The sequence below is a fragment of the Drosophila nasuta genome, chromosome 2R, assembly GCF_023558535.2.
Source record: "Drosophila nasuta strain 15112-1781.00 chromosome 2R, ASM2355853v1, whole genome shotgun sequence".
NCBI classification, from domain to species: Eukaryota; Metazoa; Arthropoda; class Insecta; order Diptera; family Drosophilidae; genus Drosophila; species Drosophila nasuta.
Window position 1 is genome coordinate 30505331 of NC_083456.1, and position 17372 is coordinate 30522702.

The 17372-nt window shown below is 43.4% G+C and overlaps 1 protein-coding gene across 1 annotated transcript in view; it reads left to right on the plus strand.

Annotated features, from left to right (window-relative positions):
* Positions 1 to 17074, plus strand: part of LOC132785203 (inversin-A) — a 32752-nt gene extending 15678 nt beyond the window's left edge. The window contains exons 2-8 of the mRNA XM_060791196.1: positions 3122 to 3395; positions 3468 to 3786; positions 3849 to 5637; positions 5707 to 6827; positions 13545 to 13824; positions 13887 to 14007; positions 16254 to 17074. Coding sequence (XP_060647179.1) covers positions 3122 to 3395; positions 3468 to 3786; positions 3849 to 5637; positions 5707 to 6827; positions 13545 to 13824; positions 13887 to 14007; positions 16254 to 16684 — 4335 coding nt within the window. The 3' untranslated portion in view covers positions 16685 to 17074. The remainder of the gene's footprint in view (positions 1 to 3121; positions 3396 to 3467; positions 3787 to 3848; positions 5638 to 5706; positions 6828 to 13544; positions 13825 to 13886; positions 14008 to 16253) is intronic.
* Positions 17075 to 17372: the final 298 nt, after the last annotated feature.

The window sequence follows — 17372 nt, forward strand, 5'->3', positions numbered from 1 at the left end:
CATTGCCAACAATTCATTAATATTTTTACCAAGTACTAAACCCATTCAAACAGTCTTCAACATTACCTTCAATTGCCATGTTTCTTGGCCAAACTGAAGCATTCCTTGTCATAGATAACTTTTTGATATGCTTGAATTACGAGTGTACTCTCTCTCTTTCTTTTCGTATCCTTCAGCTGTGGAGTGAAAGTGGAACTGGGTTTCGTCAGCGTCATCGAAGCATGGCCTTAGACCCAATATCGTCCTGCTGCACGTATAAAATGGCGCTGATTCCGACAATTTGGCAAACATTTTTGGTATAACATTTTTGGGTTTGCGTGCCACACTCATCGTCTTAGTAGTCTTCGTTGTTGTTGTTGTTGTTGTCGTCGTCGCATTGCGAACTTTGCAGGCAGCGTAAAGTTTTAGCATAGTTCCTCAATGGTGGCGACAGTATTTTTTTCAACACTTGACATGTTTTGACACGCGCAAAACGGCGAACGGCGAACGCGGCAAAAAACGCTTTTGCAACGGGCTCGTTAAGATGTTCGCCAACACGCTGGAGTTTGATGTTGTGCTGCGCGCCAAAATGGCCCATGTGAACTTGGTAGAAGAAGAAGATGGGAGGGAAAGGGGAAGTTTATAATACACACCTCGATAGTGGCGAAAATTCACCACGTTGCCAGCGAAGGCGCGTTGCCAATCGCAACCGGCAAACGTAAAATGCGGCACTTGCACTTTCCAAAGCGACGCCAAAAAAAAACACTATTTGTTTATGTTTGTTTTTTGTTGTCGTTGTCGTTGCTGGCCCGTTGCGGCGTTGTGGCCATTGTTGCTTTAGTTACTAACAAGCAACGGCCGCAGGCGGGCCGCAAATGAAAAGTAATTTTCAATTATTTATACCTATCACAATTTTCACGTGATTAACGCGAAAATATGTTCAATTATTAATTGTTAAGCTGCTATTTAACATGTTGCACTCGAAACTCCTTCTCGTCATCAGTGTTGTTGTGAATTTTGTGAAATATAAATTATTTAATTACATACGCTACGCTGCTTTCTCCATACCGAAAACAACAACATTGACAACATCAACTGGTTGGGGCAATGCATACATCGCACATTTGAATAAATATTAACATAAATTAATTGCAAAAAAAAAACCGAGAAATAAATGTGGAAAAAACAACACAAGCCAAATAAATACAAGAAAAACATTTGAGTGTAATTAAAGTATGTCTTCCAACGAGCACGATTTCGATTCACATTTGCTGTTGCTGTTGCCTGAAAGGGTCAGCGGGAGACGCAGCGTTGGCAGCGGGGGGGAGCAACACATACGCAATTAATAATCCCACAATTTATTAAACAATTTCGCTGTAAAATGCAAATGACGTTTTAATTAGTTTATTAATCGTTTCGCATTTTGCATTACGTCTGTCCTTGTTGTGGATGCTGTTCGCTGTTCGTTGTTGTTGCTGTTGCTGTTGCTGCTCGTCGTCTCTTTAGCCGCCAGCGCATGCATTGAATTATTATTGCATACTTTGAGGCGCGCATTGGAAAACGCGTGATCGATTACAACGCATTTGAAGTTTGTTTAAGCTGACAGATTGCCGAACGCCGGCAGCGTTGTATTGTTTATTGTGCTTTATAGTTTTATTAGATATCACTTATTTGCCAATTTCAATAGTAAGTTAAGCCTTAAGAGCACTATTTTGGTAACTCATTATTAAATTATTATTATAGTTTTTAAAATATACAAAATTAATATACCACAAAAATACTGAAATATACTTTAGGATATATTTGGTATATCGATATATCCTTTCAAGCACTGTGGTATTGCGGTATTTAAAATACACCAAAATAAGTACAAGTACAAAAATATACTAAATGCTTTATTTGATATATTGATATACTATTACTTTGAAAATGTACAGCACAACAAAGCAGTATTATACTTAAAATATACCAAATTAATATACCACAAAAATACTGAAATATACTTTGGGATATATTCGGTATATCGATATATCCTTTCAAGCACTGTGGTATTGCGGTATTTAAAATATACCAAAATAAGTACAAGTACAAAAATATACTAAATGCTTTATTTGATATATTGATATACTATTACTTTGAAAATGCACAGCACAACAAAGCAGTATTATACTTAGAATATACCAAATTAATATACCACAAAAATACTGAAATTTACATTAGGATATATTTGGTATATCGATATATCCTTTCAAGCACTGTGGTATTGCGGTATTTAAAATATACCAACATAATATACCGCAAAATACTAAAATATACTAAATGATTTATTTGGTATATTGATATACTATTACTTTGAAAAAACAAGCTCAGCACGTCAGTGCGGTATTATAATTAAAATATACCAAAATAGTATACCACAAAATACTAAAATATACTGGTATATTGATATGGTACTACATTCAAAATATACCATGACGTGAAAAATATACCAGATTCTAATATCTATATTCGGTATATTGATGTAGTACTTAATTCAAAATATACCACAGAGTGCAATTTAAAAGACAAAGAAACCAAGACCTCAAACTGTCTGCCATAATACAATTGGTAACCAAAGTATTTTCCACAGTAAATGGTCAATTGGCTTCATTTTATTTTATATTAAATCTGCCAATGATATGACCGTATTTCTGACACAAACTATTTATTTATTCGCATCACACTTGGTCAAATAATAATCAATATATTTGTGTTTGATGAATATTTGCAAATGATTCTGACAGCATATTTTGCATGCGATCAACAGTATTCATTTTCAAACCATTTATAAATGAATATAATTAAAAATATATGGAATTTTAAAAGGCAATTTAATTTCTAAATGAAATAATTTGAATTTCGAAAGTGACTCGAACATATTTGGTAAACCAGGACAACAAATATTAATGCATAAAAGCACTAAACTTTAAATGGATGGCATAAGCATAACTCTGTCATAAGCGTGTGGAAACTGGGATCTCTCAATAAAGTGCATTCCTTTCACATTTCTATATCTACGAGAATATCCACTTGCATTTCCATTTAGTATTTTCCTACTATTTCATTCCCATTTCTCTGTTTTTTTTTTTGTTCGCTTTTGCAGCCCCAATTGCTGCGGCAACGTGACCGTAGCAACCGCAACGCGCTGCATTATTGTGCGGCGCAGGACTTGGAGCAGACGCGCGACCTCGTGGCGGCGGCAAGCATTGCGATAGCAGCTCCCGAGCTGCTCGAGTCGGCCGATGAGGATGGCTTCACGCCGCTTCACTTGGCTGTTATTCAGGGCAACTTGGCGATGGTCAATTTGCTGCTAGCGAACAAAGCCGATGTGAATGCGGTGGACAATGAAGGTCACTCCGTGGTGCACTGGGCAACGGGTAAAATACAGCAAAAAAGAGTTCAACTCTTTACTCAAATAACACTCTCTCTCTCTATCTTTCTCTGTGTAGTGTGTGGCGAAATTGAGGCATTGCGGGCTGTGCTGGCAGCTGGTGCCAGTGTGGCCAAGCCCGATGTGAATGGCGGCACGCCGCTTCACTATGCGGCACAAATGTGCGGCGCCAGCTACGACAGCAAACTGCAGTCGAACTCCAATTCCAGCAAGCTGGCGCTCGAAATTCTTGGCATACTCTTGTCCCATCCACAGACCAGTGTCGATGTCCAGGACAAGGATGGCAGACAGCCTCTGCTCTGGGCTGCCTCCGCTGGCTCAGCCAAGGCGGTTATTGCATTGGTGAAAGCAGGCGCTCGCGTGGAGAGTTGCGATAAGTGGGTGGCACAGAAGTTAATCACTTGCTTCCTTATTTAACTCCTTTCTTTTTACTCCACAGAGATGGCTTGACTGCTCTGCACTGCGCTGCCTCTCGTGGCCATACCGAGTGCATTGACACGCTGATCAGCTTGTGCGGAGCTCCAACTGATCTCATCGACTCGAATGGCTGCACAGCTTTGCATTATGCTGTTACCTTGGGTCATGCAGATGCCACAGCGCGTTTGCTTGACTTGGAGGCGGATCCCAATCGTCAGGATCGAAAAGGACGCACGCCAGCGCATTGCGGTTGCTCGAAGGGACAATTTGAGACGCTGAAGCTGCTGAAAGAACGCGGTGCGAATTTGTGGCTGCGCAATGCCAAAGGCGATCTTCCGCTGCATGAGGCAGCTGCCTCGGGGCGTCGCGAGTTGCTCGAGTGGCTGCTGGTGCAGCGACCCAAGCAGGTGAACACCACCAGCAACGATGGACGCAGTTTGCTTCACATTTCGGCGGCCAACGATTACACAGACATGTGCAAGTTGTTGCTTGACTATGGCGGCGATGTGAATGCTTTATACAGGAATTCGCGTGGCATTGTTTTGACTCCCTTGGATTGTGCCTTGCAGCGTGGTCATCGCTCCACGGCCAAGTTTCTGCAGTCGCATGGCGGGCAGCCATCGAGCAAATTACGTTTGGCTGCACGACGTGGGAATCCGTTTCATGAGGGAGCTGCGGCTGATCCTGTGCGTCCCTTAAAGTACGTGGAGAAGGAGGAAGTCCACGATCTACGCAGCTCCAAGAAGTATGTTGTGTACCTCAAGCGCACAGACTCCGATGGTAACGCAGAGCAGGCTGAAGAGGAGGGCGAGGGAGATGATTGCAGCTGCACGGAGCAATCGTATCGCAAGGAGCAGCGACTTCAGCACATTTGCCGACGTCACAAGCGTCGACAGCTGCGACGACGCACCAACAGCTGTGGCGAGAACAAGCACGAAAAGTGCAGCGACATTTGTCGCTCCAAGAGCAACATTGAGATCAGGCGACGCAAGTCCAGAGAGCGCTATGCGAGCACAAGTGATTGTGAGAACGATGAGGATGAAGATGAGGAGGAAGATTCCTGCGAGAACTGTTGCTATCACAAGCGGCAGAAGCAGCGCGTGGTGCAACGCAAGCGCACAGTTTCCACACGTCGTTGCAAGTCGGATAAGTTGGGGGATAGCGAAGGGGAGGAGCACAGCGAAGGGGAAAAGCAGGACAAGAAGACATCAGAAGAACCTAAGAAGGTGGAAATAGTTAAGGAGCAGTCAAGTGAAGACAAAGAGCAGATTGCAACTGCAACAAAAGCTGCAACCACACCAACAACCACAGCAGCAACTGCTCCAGCAACCTCAGCTGCAACTCCAACTCCAGCTGCAAGCGAAGCCACAACTCCTGCAGCAACTCCAGCAGCAGCTCCTTCAGCAACTGTCAAGGAAGGCACCTTTATCAAATCGCCGCCGCAAAGCGCCAAAAGCGAGAAGCCAGCTGAACCAGCTCCCGAAAGTCTAAAGGTAGCAGAGACCAATGCTGTGGAGTTAACCGATGAGGAACAGGAGGCAGCCAAGTCTGTGGTTACCCAAGTCGATGTGCATCATGATGCTGCAGAAGAATCTCCAGATGCAAAGCAAGAGCTGAGTGAAGAAGATACCAAATTGGTGTCCAATGAAGTCGAACAGATGATCAAAATTGCTGCCACAGCGTTGAGCAGCGAGTCCAAGAGCTCCACCGATGATGCTTCAGTCAAGGAGCAACCCGAGCCAGCTAAAGAGCCTCCTGCCAGTGAAGAGCCAGCTAAACCTGAAGTTGTTGCTGCTGAAACAGTTGTTGCTGCCACGCCCACTGCCACACCCACACCCACACCTACGGTTGCTAAGCCAGCAACAGCCGAGCAACCACAGCAGCAGCAGCAACCAACTGAGAAGCAGCTGCCCGTTGAGGCTGAAAAACCAGAGCAGCTGCCAGCTGAGCCCAAAGTGAGTGAGTCGAAAGCTGCCCCAACACCGAAAACGACGCCGACGACGTCGACCTCGAACCCAACGCCATCGAAACCGCAGACTGAGCCCAAAAATCCACAGCAAAAGCCGCCAGCCGCACAGCCCCAACCACAGCAGCAGCAGCAGCAGCCACAGCCACAGCCTGTGACTCAGCCACAGCAACAGCAACAACAGCAACAACAGCAGCAGCAACTTCCTAAGTCTCAGCCTCAGCCTCCGCAGCAACCACAACGCGAACAGGAATCTAGACGCTCCTTTACGCTGCTGCCCTCGGATTCGGCTGATGATGAACCCTCAGCAACTGTTGCCCCCTCAGCAACAACCAACAATAATAACGCCAACGAACCGGAGCGTAAATCCAGCTTCACGGTACTCAAGAGCGATGAATCGATGGGCGAGTTGGAGGATTCGCCGCGTCCCAAAGAGCTGGACTTTGCCAGCAACAGTCAAGTGTTTCAAGTGATGCACGATGGCAACGGCAGCACGAAGCTGCCCAGTGCCTCGGAGTTGGATAAAGGAGAGTACGATTACGAGGAGTACGACGAGGGCGATGACGATGACGGTGGCATTGACCCAGAGCATGACAGCGCTTTGCGTCGCTTCCTCAGCAGCGGCAATCGTCATGGAGTGGCAGGAGATGCTGGAGAAATCGCTGTGACCAGCGATGTGACTGGCTATGATGGACTCTCGAATGGAAGGAAGCGACGGCTGAAGAAACGCGTGCGCAGCGGCGCCAAGACGCGCAGCAATTGGAAGCATGCGCAGGAGTCGCGGGACAGCAGCAATGCCGCCGGCTTGGCCACCACAAGCAAGGATCAAGACTCTGGATTCGAGCCAAGTCCGCGTGCCGAACGCACCAAGATTCCCACGCCGCGGAGTTCGCACACAGCGATGCCGCGTCGTCCCATTTATGCCACACTCGATGGCAGGTCGTGCAGCAGTCGGCTGGAGAATCGCAAGCCGGGGGACAAAGGAGCTTGTGATATGGGCGCCGTGACACGTTCCATACAGCGCAATATACGCAGGTAAGTGTGGCAGATTGCCGGTAACTGATTCCTCAGCGTTTAAGTGGCCAATGACCAAGATTCATTCACTTAAATTAATCACCACGGCGCTCTGTTGATTTGCCCAGTTCCTTGCCGCTTCCTTACCTTCTTTTCCTCCTCACTTCGCTCCCTCCCTCGACTCGAGGTCTGGCCGTAGATTTATTTACTTGATGCTTGATTTTAATCAACTTGAATGTCCCAGAGCCGTCGGAGCATTCATCCTGAATTCGCATTATATCACGCACGCTGCCCCTGGGCAGCAGCCACCGCCAAAAGCCACCGCAATCCTCGCAGCTGACGTCGCTCTCTGTAATATAATCAAAGTGGCGGCCACTGCGTCGCGTCTCTGCGAATTGAGCTGAATTGTGCTGGGCCGCCTTAAAGTTAATTTAGTTGGGCACTTAATAGCCTTGGCAACATTTCTCATTTTTTAACGTGGCGCCATTGTTGCTGTTGCTGTTGTTGTTGGCGGCCCGGTCAACAAATAAATTGGCCAGCTTCCGCTTGCCATAAAAATGCGCGCGCTTTAAAGTTATCATAATGCGGTTAAAGGCAATAAACGTGGCATTAATGTCCATTCGCCATGTACTTGGGCATTAACGATGACCCCCTCATGCAACCCCTCCCAGAAATACCCTTAGCTTTGACCGCAATTGTACCAAGTGCTAGCCATTATCATCTACATTGAGTGGTCGGAGGGGGCAAACAGTTTGCCAACAACACACAAAAGGGATATCAATTAATAAAAGTTCTTAATTGAGCCATTTCTGTGCTCTCAGCTGAAGACAATGGCAATTGCGATTGCAATCTAGGATATGAATTTTAATCTGATGTAATAAATGCTAAATGCTAAACAATAATCATTGTTAAAGCATAAAGATAAAGCAATAAATAGCAATGCATAACTAATAATAACAATTAGGTTTAAATACATATTGAATGGTCTGACGTTTATATCAACTAGCTTTTGTCTGCCTTGAGCTGCTTGCTGTGGTACTTGAAATTAGCTTCCCAGTCATCTGTCAAATGCACGCGTTATTAATTAGTATGCCACACAATTCTAGCCACTACTGTAACCTCTAACACAGCGATCACAACCAAGAGCGGTTGACAGCTGTCCGGCAATTAATGAGCCAAGAAATATGTATGTAGAGCACTTCAGAATGTGTGGCTTGGGCAGTTTATAACAGCTGTTCATATTGTATTAGACGTGACTGTTGCATATACATTGCTGAACTGCTTGTTCCCACTGTTTGCACTGCTTGAGTGCAGAAGACTGGCCCATACGTGAAAAAAGTGAAGCAGTGCTATCCTTCTTACTCTTTCCCAGATCAATTGCCTAAGCAAATTCAAGCAGTGCGCACCTTCACACTCTTAAGCAGATCAATTGCCTAAGGCTAAGCAAAAAGCAAGCAGTGTGCGAAAAAAGCACTTTCACTTGCTTTAAATATTTATACAGTCTGTCCTTGGTTTATGAGATACATTATTAATTAATAGTCAATAATATTGATTATTTTTCAATTAAATATTTTCGCGCTTTTAATTAATTCATAGTTGGCCAGAGATGTTTGCGTTGATAAACGCATCCGCAACGGATGCTATTACGAGTTTTCACTCCCCCCATTCACCATTTCACCTTTCTCCACACACACACACTTTCGCTGGCCGGATGTGCGAATATGCGTAGAAGTAACAAACAATTGTCGAAGCGTTATTTATTATTATTAATATAATAATTTGCTGGGGCGATAATTAAGTTGTTTTTGAACAATGAAATTCAATTTTTCAATAACGCAAATCAATTTAAATCAGTGCAGAGAAACAATCTAAATTGCATTATATGAAAATGAATAACAATAGCGCGGATGGATATTATTTATTGCTGTTGCAAATTAAACAATGCGAAACAAATTTCTGAGCTTAAGCTGAAAGTGTATTTTTAGTCAGAGAGAGAGGCTTGGCTTTAAAAACCTTTTGCGAGATGTTTGTTGCTGATTGCTGATTTATTTTAATTTATACGGAACGGCAGCAAAATCTGTGCTCTGTGCGCTTCTGCCCATCTCTATGACTGTGTGTTGTCATTAGCTGAAATGCTCATTTCCGGCAAAGAGTTGCGCATTTTAATTAAGTGGCAAGGTCTCCAGCCCAGCCCAGCCCAACCCACGACCAACGACCACCTGCGGTGAGTGTTTTGTTTATGCAAAAGCTGGCGCAAAATATGAAAATAGGACGCAGCTTGCAGTTGAGTCGCGACGTCGAGTTGAGTTGAGGCCAACATTAACAAGGCGCTAATACTAATTGTAAGTGGAATTAGCGGAGATTAGCGGGTGAATCTTGAAGCAAAGACGAAGACGAAGGGTGACAAGCGACAAGCAAACACAGTTAGACAATTGGCATTTGTTTTAACGACCTTGTTGCGGATATCCTTGCGATGCGGAGGTATTAAACGCAGAACTACAACTGCAGCTTTAGTTGAACAATCTTAAACAATTTCCCCATTCTAAATTTGTGTTTTTATACCCGCTACCCATAGGGTAGAAGGGTATTATAACTTTGTGCCGGCAGGAAATGTATGTAACAGGTAGAAGGAGGCATCACCGACCCTATAAAGTATATATATTCTTGATCAGCGTCAACAGCCGAGACGATATAGCCTTGTCCGTCTGTCCGTCCGTCCGTCCGTCCGTATGAAACACTGGATCTCAGAGACTATAAGAGATAGAGCTATAATTTTTTTTCGACATCATTTGTTATGTTTGCACGCAGATCAAGTTTGTTTTAGATTTTTGCCACGCCCACTTCCGCCCCCGCAAATCAAAAAAAAATCGAATAACAATCCTAATTTTAAAGCTAGAGTTGCGATTTTTGGTATATACAATAAATACTATAGTAGTTATGATTCCTGATTTCTGATTCCTTGCGATCAGATAAATTGTGGAAGTTATTAAAGAAATACTTTTGTATGGGCAAAAACGCCTATGGTATATGGTATATTTTGAATGGTGTACTATATCGATATACCAAACATACCATTTGGAATATTTTTAGTATTTTTAGTATTTTTGGTATATTTCGAAAATGATACCGCAATATTTTGCCTTTATTAAAAATGGGTAGCGGGTATCTCACAGTCGAGCACACTCGACTGTAACTTTCTTACTTGTTCACTTTAAGCCTGCGGGATTAGAGTTCAAGTTCAAGCGAACTGCGAGTAATAAGTCAATTGTATTTGGTAATTAAAGGATTTGCATAGGCCACGCTAGAAACTTGGCAAAACTTAATTAAATTTGCAATAAGCACACTTTTATTAATTTTCGTAATCTGCGCCCCGGGCTATGAATAAATTTGCCAAGCCAAAGCAAACGAACGAGGAAGTGAAGGAGGAGGAGGGAGGGGAAAAGGAAACAAAATTCATAAATAAAAAATAAATAATACATTTTTCACTTGACTAATGAAAATATTTACGCGACGGGGCCGTTCACTCGGTTTGCATAAGCTGAGCTCCATCCCAACCAAAAAAAAAGGACGTGTAAGGAAGCCAATGCAAATACGCAATGTGCGCCAAGACAAACAAGGCGGCAAAGTCTTCCTTTGCCAACTGTAAGGAAATCGTTTTTTTTTGTCGACACTGAGTGTGAGTCAATTAATTCTTGTAAAATACATAAAAATCCAAACCAAATCCACTCGGGGCCGAACTCGCTTCAGCTTCAGCTTCAGCCTCTGGGTTGTGGGAGAACCAACAAAAAAGAGGAGGAAAAAACACGAAAAGTAAAAGTATATAAATGTAGAGAAGCAGCTGCAAATCTAAAGCACCCGGTAGAATACTCTCTTGGCTAGCTTCTGACTGCTGCACCATGAAAAGTGTGTAAATAGAGAATTTTATTTATATCAGTAGCATGTTTGTTTATTTTCCTTTTTTTTATTTCGCATTTTATTTTTGCTGTTGTGTTGTGGCAACTTTATTTTGCTTTTTCGCTACGGCTCTGAACAGATTAAAATTTTATCTGACGCATAAATTAAACAAATAACTTGCCAGAGCAAGGCCTGCTCTCTCTTTCGCTCTCTCTGTCTCCCCTCTCTCCTTCTCTCTCTCTGTGTGTGTCCCAGCAGCACAGGTGAGATTTGAGATTTGGGATTTATAATGTGCGCTCACGTAATTGACATTGTTAAATATTTGGATTTCGTTTTTGCCGTCGTCCAACTTTCGTCCTTTGTGTGTATGTGTGTGTGTGTTTGTGTGTGATGTCCTTGCGGATTATCTGCTGCTTGCCAGTTTGCCAAACGTGAGTCTATTAGGCCAAAACGTATTTATGGATTACTATTTTCCAGCACATATTTAATAAATATTCTACACCTAAAACCACTTTGTCAGCTAATGTGCCCAGCCTTTACTTCTCTCTCTCTCTCTCTCACTCTCCATTTCTTTCTCTACGACTTTAACTTGCTCAGCTTTTTAAGCTACGCTCTTGAAACTTTTGAGCTGCAGCCTCAGGAAGTTGGCGCTTCGATGAAAAATGAGGCGAGAAACTTTTGCCGAAAAAAAAGTGCGACGAATTTTGAGCGGCTTTTTGTGTCGATGCGAATCGTCAAAGCAGCCTCAGCGTTGCCTCTGGCTAAAATATAGAATGCAACAAAGTGCGCACATATGTGCCTCGAGTGTGTGTGTGTGTTTGTGTGTGTGTGTGTCAGCCGAAGGTTTCTTAAATCGTTTGCATTTTTGTTTGCTTTTGTTGTTTATGCATTGCAAATTGCTGGCAGGCAAAAGCGATGTTGTTCTCGTTGTTGTTGTTGCAACAGTTGCATTTGTTAGTGCAGCTTGTGGAGCGCTTAATTTCTTTGCATTTCGTTGTCACTCGCCATGGCGACGTTGTCAACAGTCCCCGCCCCCCTGCCTCTGCCTTCTTCGCCCGGTTTTCGGGCCGTGTTTCCACTCCATCCACTTTGGTGCAACGCGCACTTTTTGCTTGTCACATTTGTGTCACAAACAGGATGCCGTCGGCGGCAGAGTCGCAGAGTGAACGAAAAGGGGAAGGGGAGGCAGGGAAGGAAGAGGCGTGGGTGTGGGCGTGGGCGTGACAGTGAGTCGGTCACTGAAAAATGTAGCACACACAAAATCAACGCGCAGCAAGAAAATGCAATGAAAGTTGTGCTAAGCGAACGTAAAACGGAAACGGAAATCAGCAGCAGCAGCAACAGAGAAAGAGAGAGAGAGAAAAGAGAAAAAATAGCAATAAAAAAAATGTGCCAAGGACACTATTGCAAAAACTATTTGCGCTGGCTGAAAGTGGCGAGCGTTGGCCAAGGCTGCAGCACAGAGAAGAGAAGAGGAGAGGGGAGAGATGCAGCTGAGTGAAGCCAAAGCGAGGCGTAAAATTGAAAAGCGCTTCGGCAAACAAGCCACAGTTAGAGAGCTGCGGATAGAGATGATGATGGCCGATGGCCAATGGGAATGCAGATGCATCAGCATCTCAGATAGAGATGTAGTTGTAGTTGTAGTTGTAGTTGAAGATGGCCCAAAGAGATGGCAGGCGGCTAAACAAGCGGAAGAGAGATTCAAGCCCAAGTAGCTGCGATTTTTGCAAGAGATTCCAGAGAGCACCCAGAAGGGGCAATTTGTTACGCAGTTTTAACGCTGCAAGCAGCTCTTTTGCGTTTACCTTTACCTCCTTCATTTCTTCCCCCCCTTCCAACCCCTTTTACCTTGCTCATTATTTGGCCAATTGCTGTGCGGCTTTTTGTGCCTTTCTGTTCGTCTTTTCTTTTTTTCGTTGTCGTTTTTGTTTCAAAGTCAAATTGTTTCGCATAATTTTGCCGTGCAGCCAAGTGGCGAACAGTGTCAAGCATAAACTGCCTGCTAACCATCGCTTCCCCTCTCTCCACTCTACCCTTTGCTGCTGCATTAACAATTTCAACGTTGCGAAGTGCACTCGACAAATTTGCTCAGCTTAGAAGCCGCAGTTGATTTGCCAAACGAACAAAGTTTCAAGTGCTTTAAAAAAGGCATCTTAAAGCCGAAATCTGAAATTTGAAATCTGCTGCTCGAATGTTGCCCAAAAGCCAACCAACCAGTCAGCGGCGTCATTTCAATATTTGCTTAGTTTTTAATAAAATTTTCAATTAGATTTTATGCCATGGCTTTTCGCTCGGCTTTAATTTGACTCGCTAGCAAACTCGCTTCGCTCTCTCTCTCTGCCTTTATGTGCTCTCTCAATTATTAATAGAATTTTTTTGCGCGCACGCACTTTAGTATTTTTGAAATTTTAATAACATGATGCCTTTTATTGCGCTTCGCGCATTGTGCGCATTGTGCGGGTGGAGCAAACGTTGTTAACCCTCTGGAGGGGGAGGAAGGAAGGATGATGCTGCGAGGGGGAGGGGGGTCACAGCGGGCGCACGGCCTTTTGTTTGCCTCGCGAAATATCAAAATGACAATTTACGTACATTTGCAAACATTTATTTTATGCGCGGGCTTCGCAAAGCTCGAGCTCTTGATGATGATGATGAGATGGCAGAAAAACATCAGACGATAGACGACTGAAGAGACAGCAGACAGACAGACAGACAGACTGGGAAAGCGAAGCCGGAAGAATGAGAACAATGCTGCGCTTTTCTTTTGTGGCATGCGTTGTCATGACGGCCAATCCAAATTCATCTATTACTTGCTCTTTTTTATGCTTTCCTCCTCCTCCTCATCAGATACTACATGGAGCGCAAGATCTTTCAGCATCTGTTGGAACTCAAGTCGCTGCAGATACGCTCAAACAAACTGAACGAATCGGTGCTGGTGAAGCGAGCAGTTGACGACTATCACAAATCGTGTGTGTTGCTCGGCGGTGAAACTGGCACAAGGCTGAGGCGATACAATTTCAGCGAGTATACGTTCAAGAACTTTGAGTTGTTTCTCTACGAGACGCTCAAGGGACTGCAGAAGCCGGGCACGAACAACTTTCAGAACATCAACGAGGTCTACGAGGAGGTAAGCATAACCTAACTAGCCATACTTCGAGTTCTCACTCTTTCTCTCTTTCTCTCTGACAGGCCGAGCGACGTCTTAGCCCCGACTACAATGCGTATGAGAAGGCGCTGCAATGCACGACGAAGACGCATCGCTGTCTTCATGCAGCTCACGCCTACACCGGGATTCCGTGTGCCGCGTATAGTAAGTCAGAGAGGCCAATGCTAAGCCCCTAAGCGGCTCTTTGAAAGCGTGAAAAATGGCACCAGCAACAGCAACAGTAGCTGGCCAAACGAGTTGTTGCCATCTTTCTTTTTATACCCGCTACCCATTGGGTAGAAGGGTATTATAACTTTGTGCCGGCAGGAAATGTGTGTTACAGATAGAAGGAGGCATCTCCGACCCTATAAAGTATATATATTCTAGATCAGCGTCAAAAGCCGAGACGATATAGCCTTGTCCGTCTGTCCGTCTGTCCGTCCGTCCGTGTGAAACACTGGATCTCAGAGACTATAAGAGATAGAGCTATAATTTTTTTCGACAGCATTTGTTATGTTTGCACGCAGATTAAGTTTGTTTCAAATTTTTGCCACGCCCACTTCCGCCCGCGCAAATCAAAAAAATCGAATAACAAGCCTAATTTTAAAGTTAGAGTTGCGAATTTTGGTATATACAATAATGGGTAGCGGGTATCTCACAGTCGAGCACACTCGACTGTAACTTTCATACTTGTTTTTTTTGCTGCTGTTTTATTCTTTGTTGAGTGGGTCAAGCGGAATTCAAAGCAACACACAAACTGAAAGCGCGTGGGCGCCAAATGCGCCGACAGCATTAAAATAAATCCTAATTACGAGCAGTTTATTCATTTGACCAAGCAGCTGAGCAGCAGCAGCAGAAAAAATATATTAATATATATATTTTGCTGCTTTTTCGGACGCCTTTTCAACTTTTATTACAGCGCTGCTGTAAAGGATGCGTCCGGCTTAGGCCAAATTAAAAACGCATTCATTTCTATGCCAAGCCATCCTCAATGTGGCGCTGTTTATGCTCGAGACAGACAGACGTTCAGACAGACAGTCAAGTCAACACTAATCCGCAGCCTGAAAACGCGCTTAATCCTCAACCCAGCTGAGGCGTCTCTCTCTCTCTTTTTCTCTGCGTTGTGTTGCAACAACAAGAATATTAAGTCGTTAGCCTCAGAAGCAACCCCACTCAACTGGGCAATTGGCTTTTTTCGCGAATGCAAGTTGAAATGTTACAGTACTTTCTTTTTTTATACCAGCTACGCATAGGAAAGAAGGGTATTATAACATGATGCTGACAGGAAATGTTCATATGCAACAAGTGCAACAGACCCTATAAAATATATACATACATATTAATCAGCATCAACAGTTTAGTCGATTTAGCCTTGTCCATCTGTCTTTCTGTCCGTCTGTCTGAAAATTGGGATGCAATCGGATAAAAATTTGGGAAGATTTTCAAGAAATACTTTTGTATCGTAACAAAAATGCCTACTGCAATCGGATCTTAGTTGCTTAAAACTATATTCTAAGACTATACCAAACAAATACGAAAATATACCGCATGCCATATTTGCAAGCCAACAATTTGGAATATTTTGTAATCTATAGTATATTTTACATATACATTATCGATATACCATTTACAGATTTCGGTATATTTTGAATGTAGTATAATGTAAATATACCAAATATAGCTTTCGGTAAATGTTATACCCAATAGTATATTTTTGATGTAGTATTTACATTATCGATATACCAAATATAGCTTTCGGTATATTTTGTACTCTATGGTATATTTTGAATTTAATAAAATATTGATATACAAAATATAGCTCTCAGTAGATTTTGTAATCTATGGTATATTTTAATGTAGTACGTTATTGATATGCTAAGTATAGCTTTCAGTATATTTTATACTTTATGGTATATTTTAAATTTCGTACATTATCGATATACCAAAATCATCTTTCAGTATATTTTGTACTATATGGTTTATTTTGAGTATAGTGCAATATCGATATACTAAATATAGCTCTCAGTATATTTAAAATGTAGTACATTATTGATTTGCTTAGTAAAGCTTTCAGTATATTCTGTACTTTATGGTATATTTTAAAAGTCGTACATTATCGATTCACCAAAATCTTTACCTTTGGTATATTTTTGTATGGTAGTATGGTATTTTTGAGGAATATAGTTATACTGAAAATGGGTGCCGGGTATCTCACAGTTAAACATGAGCGATTGTAGTTTTCTTACTCGTTTGTTATTGCAATTGTTTTGCTGACTGACTGCCTGACACCTGACACATGTCTCTCACTTTTACTCACTCCTCTCTCGAGTCACATAAAAATGGCATGCACTTAATTAGGCTGATCGCCAAAGATCATTAATCTAACTCGAGGTTTCTCTCTGTATCTGCAGTTCCCATGATGAATCACCACACGATGCCCAAGTTTGGATTTGGACCATATAAAAAAGCCGGCAGCGTCAGCAGTTTTTATCTGCCAAAAATACTGACCAGCGGACGCGCCTCAAGCGGACGCGCAGGAGGTGGAAGCGGAGGCGGAGGCGGCGTTGGAGTTGACATTGGCGTGGGCTTTGGGGGGCTGGGGGCCGGGGGGAAATGCAGCCACAAAGTTGCACTGGAGCTGTCACACGGAAAGAGTAAACAACTAATTTCACTGCCAGCGGATAAGTTGGACAGCAATAAACGTTACTATGTGACGTTCACAGTTAAGGATTCGCCGGGCCAGTCTGCAGTCAGCGAGGCGCATAAACAAAGTCAGCAACAGCAACAACAGCAATTGCAGCGGCAATCGAGTTGTGCTGGTGGCGATGCGAGCGGCAAGTAGCACGTTGCGTATACGTAATGTGGCTTTACTTTTGCTGTGGCCCTGTGGTTAGCCCATTGCAATATTACCCATACGCAGTGTGTGCCCAACAGCAGCAGCAGCATCATCATCATCATCGTCATCGTCGTCGTTGCGCCAAATGCATTAAAACAATGCGACATTTTGTTCTTTTGCTGTGCTTTTTATGCGACCGCCCGCTGTCCAACTGCGCGCTTTTGTTGCTGCCTCTGCTGCTTTTTGGTCCTGCTTCCTGTGTTGTTTTTGCTGCACTTTAAGATGGCCAACTGCTGATAATGGATGATGGCGCTGCGCTGCGGCTGTCAGTTGAAGTTGTCACGCCAGCAGCGTCAGCAGCGGCAACAGCAGCTTGAATTACTTATGTAGAACCTCCTCTCTGTCTCTCTCTCTCTCTTTCTCTGTGCCCTCCATTTCCTCTTTCCTCTACTAAAAGCAGTTGTTCAGCTGCCTCTCTCTTCTTTATCCTCTATCTCTTGTGTTGAATTCTGTTTTGTTTGCTATTCGGCTGTTTGTCTGTTAGCGCTCTTGTTGCGCTTTTATTTCACTTTTTCATTATCATTTCTTTTTTTTTCCATTTCTTTTTTTTCAGCATTTTCCTTTTCTTTTTTTTTTGCCGCTGCTGCCGTTGTCATTGCTATTGCTATTGCTGTGTACGCTACTAATGCCACAG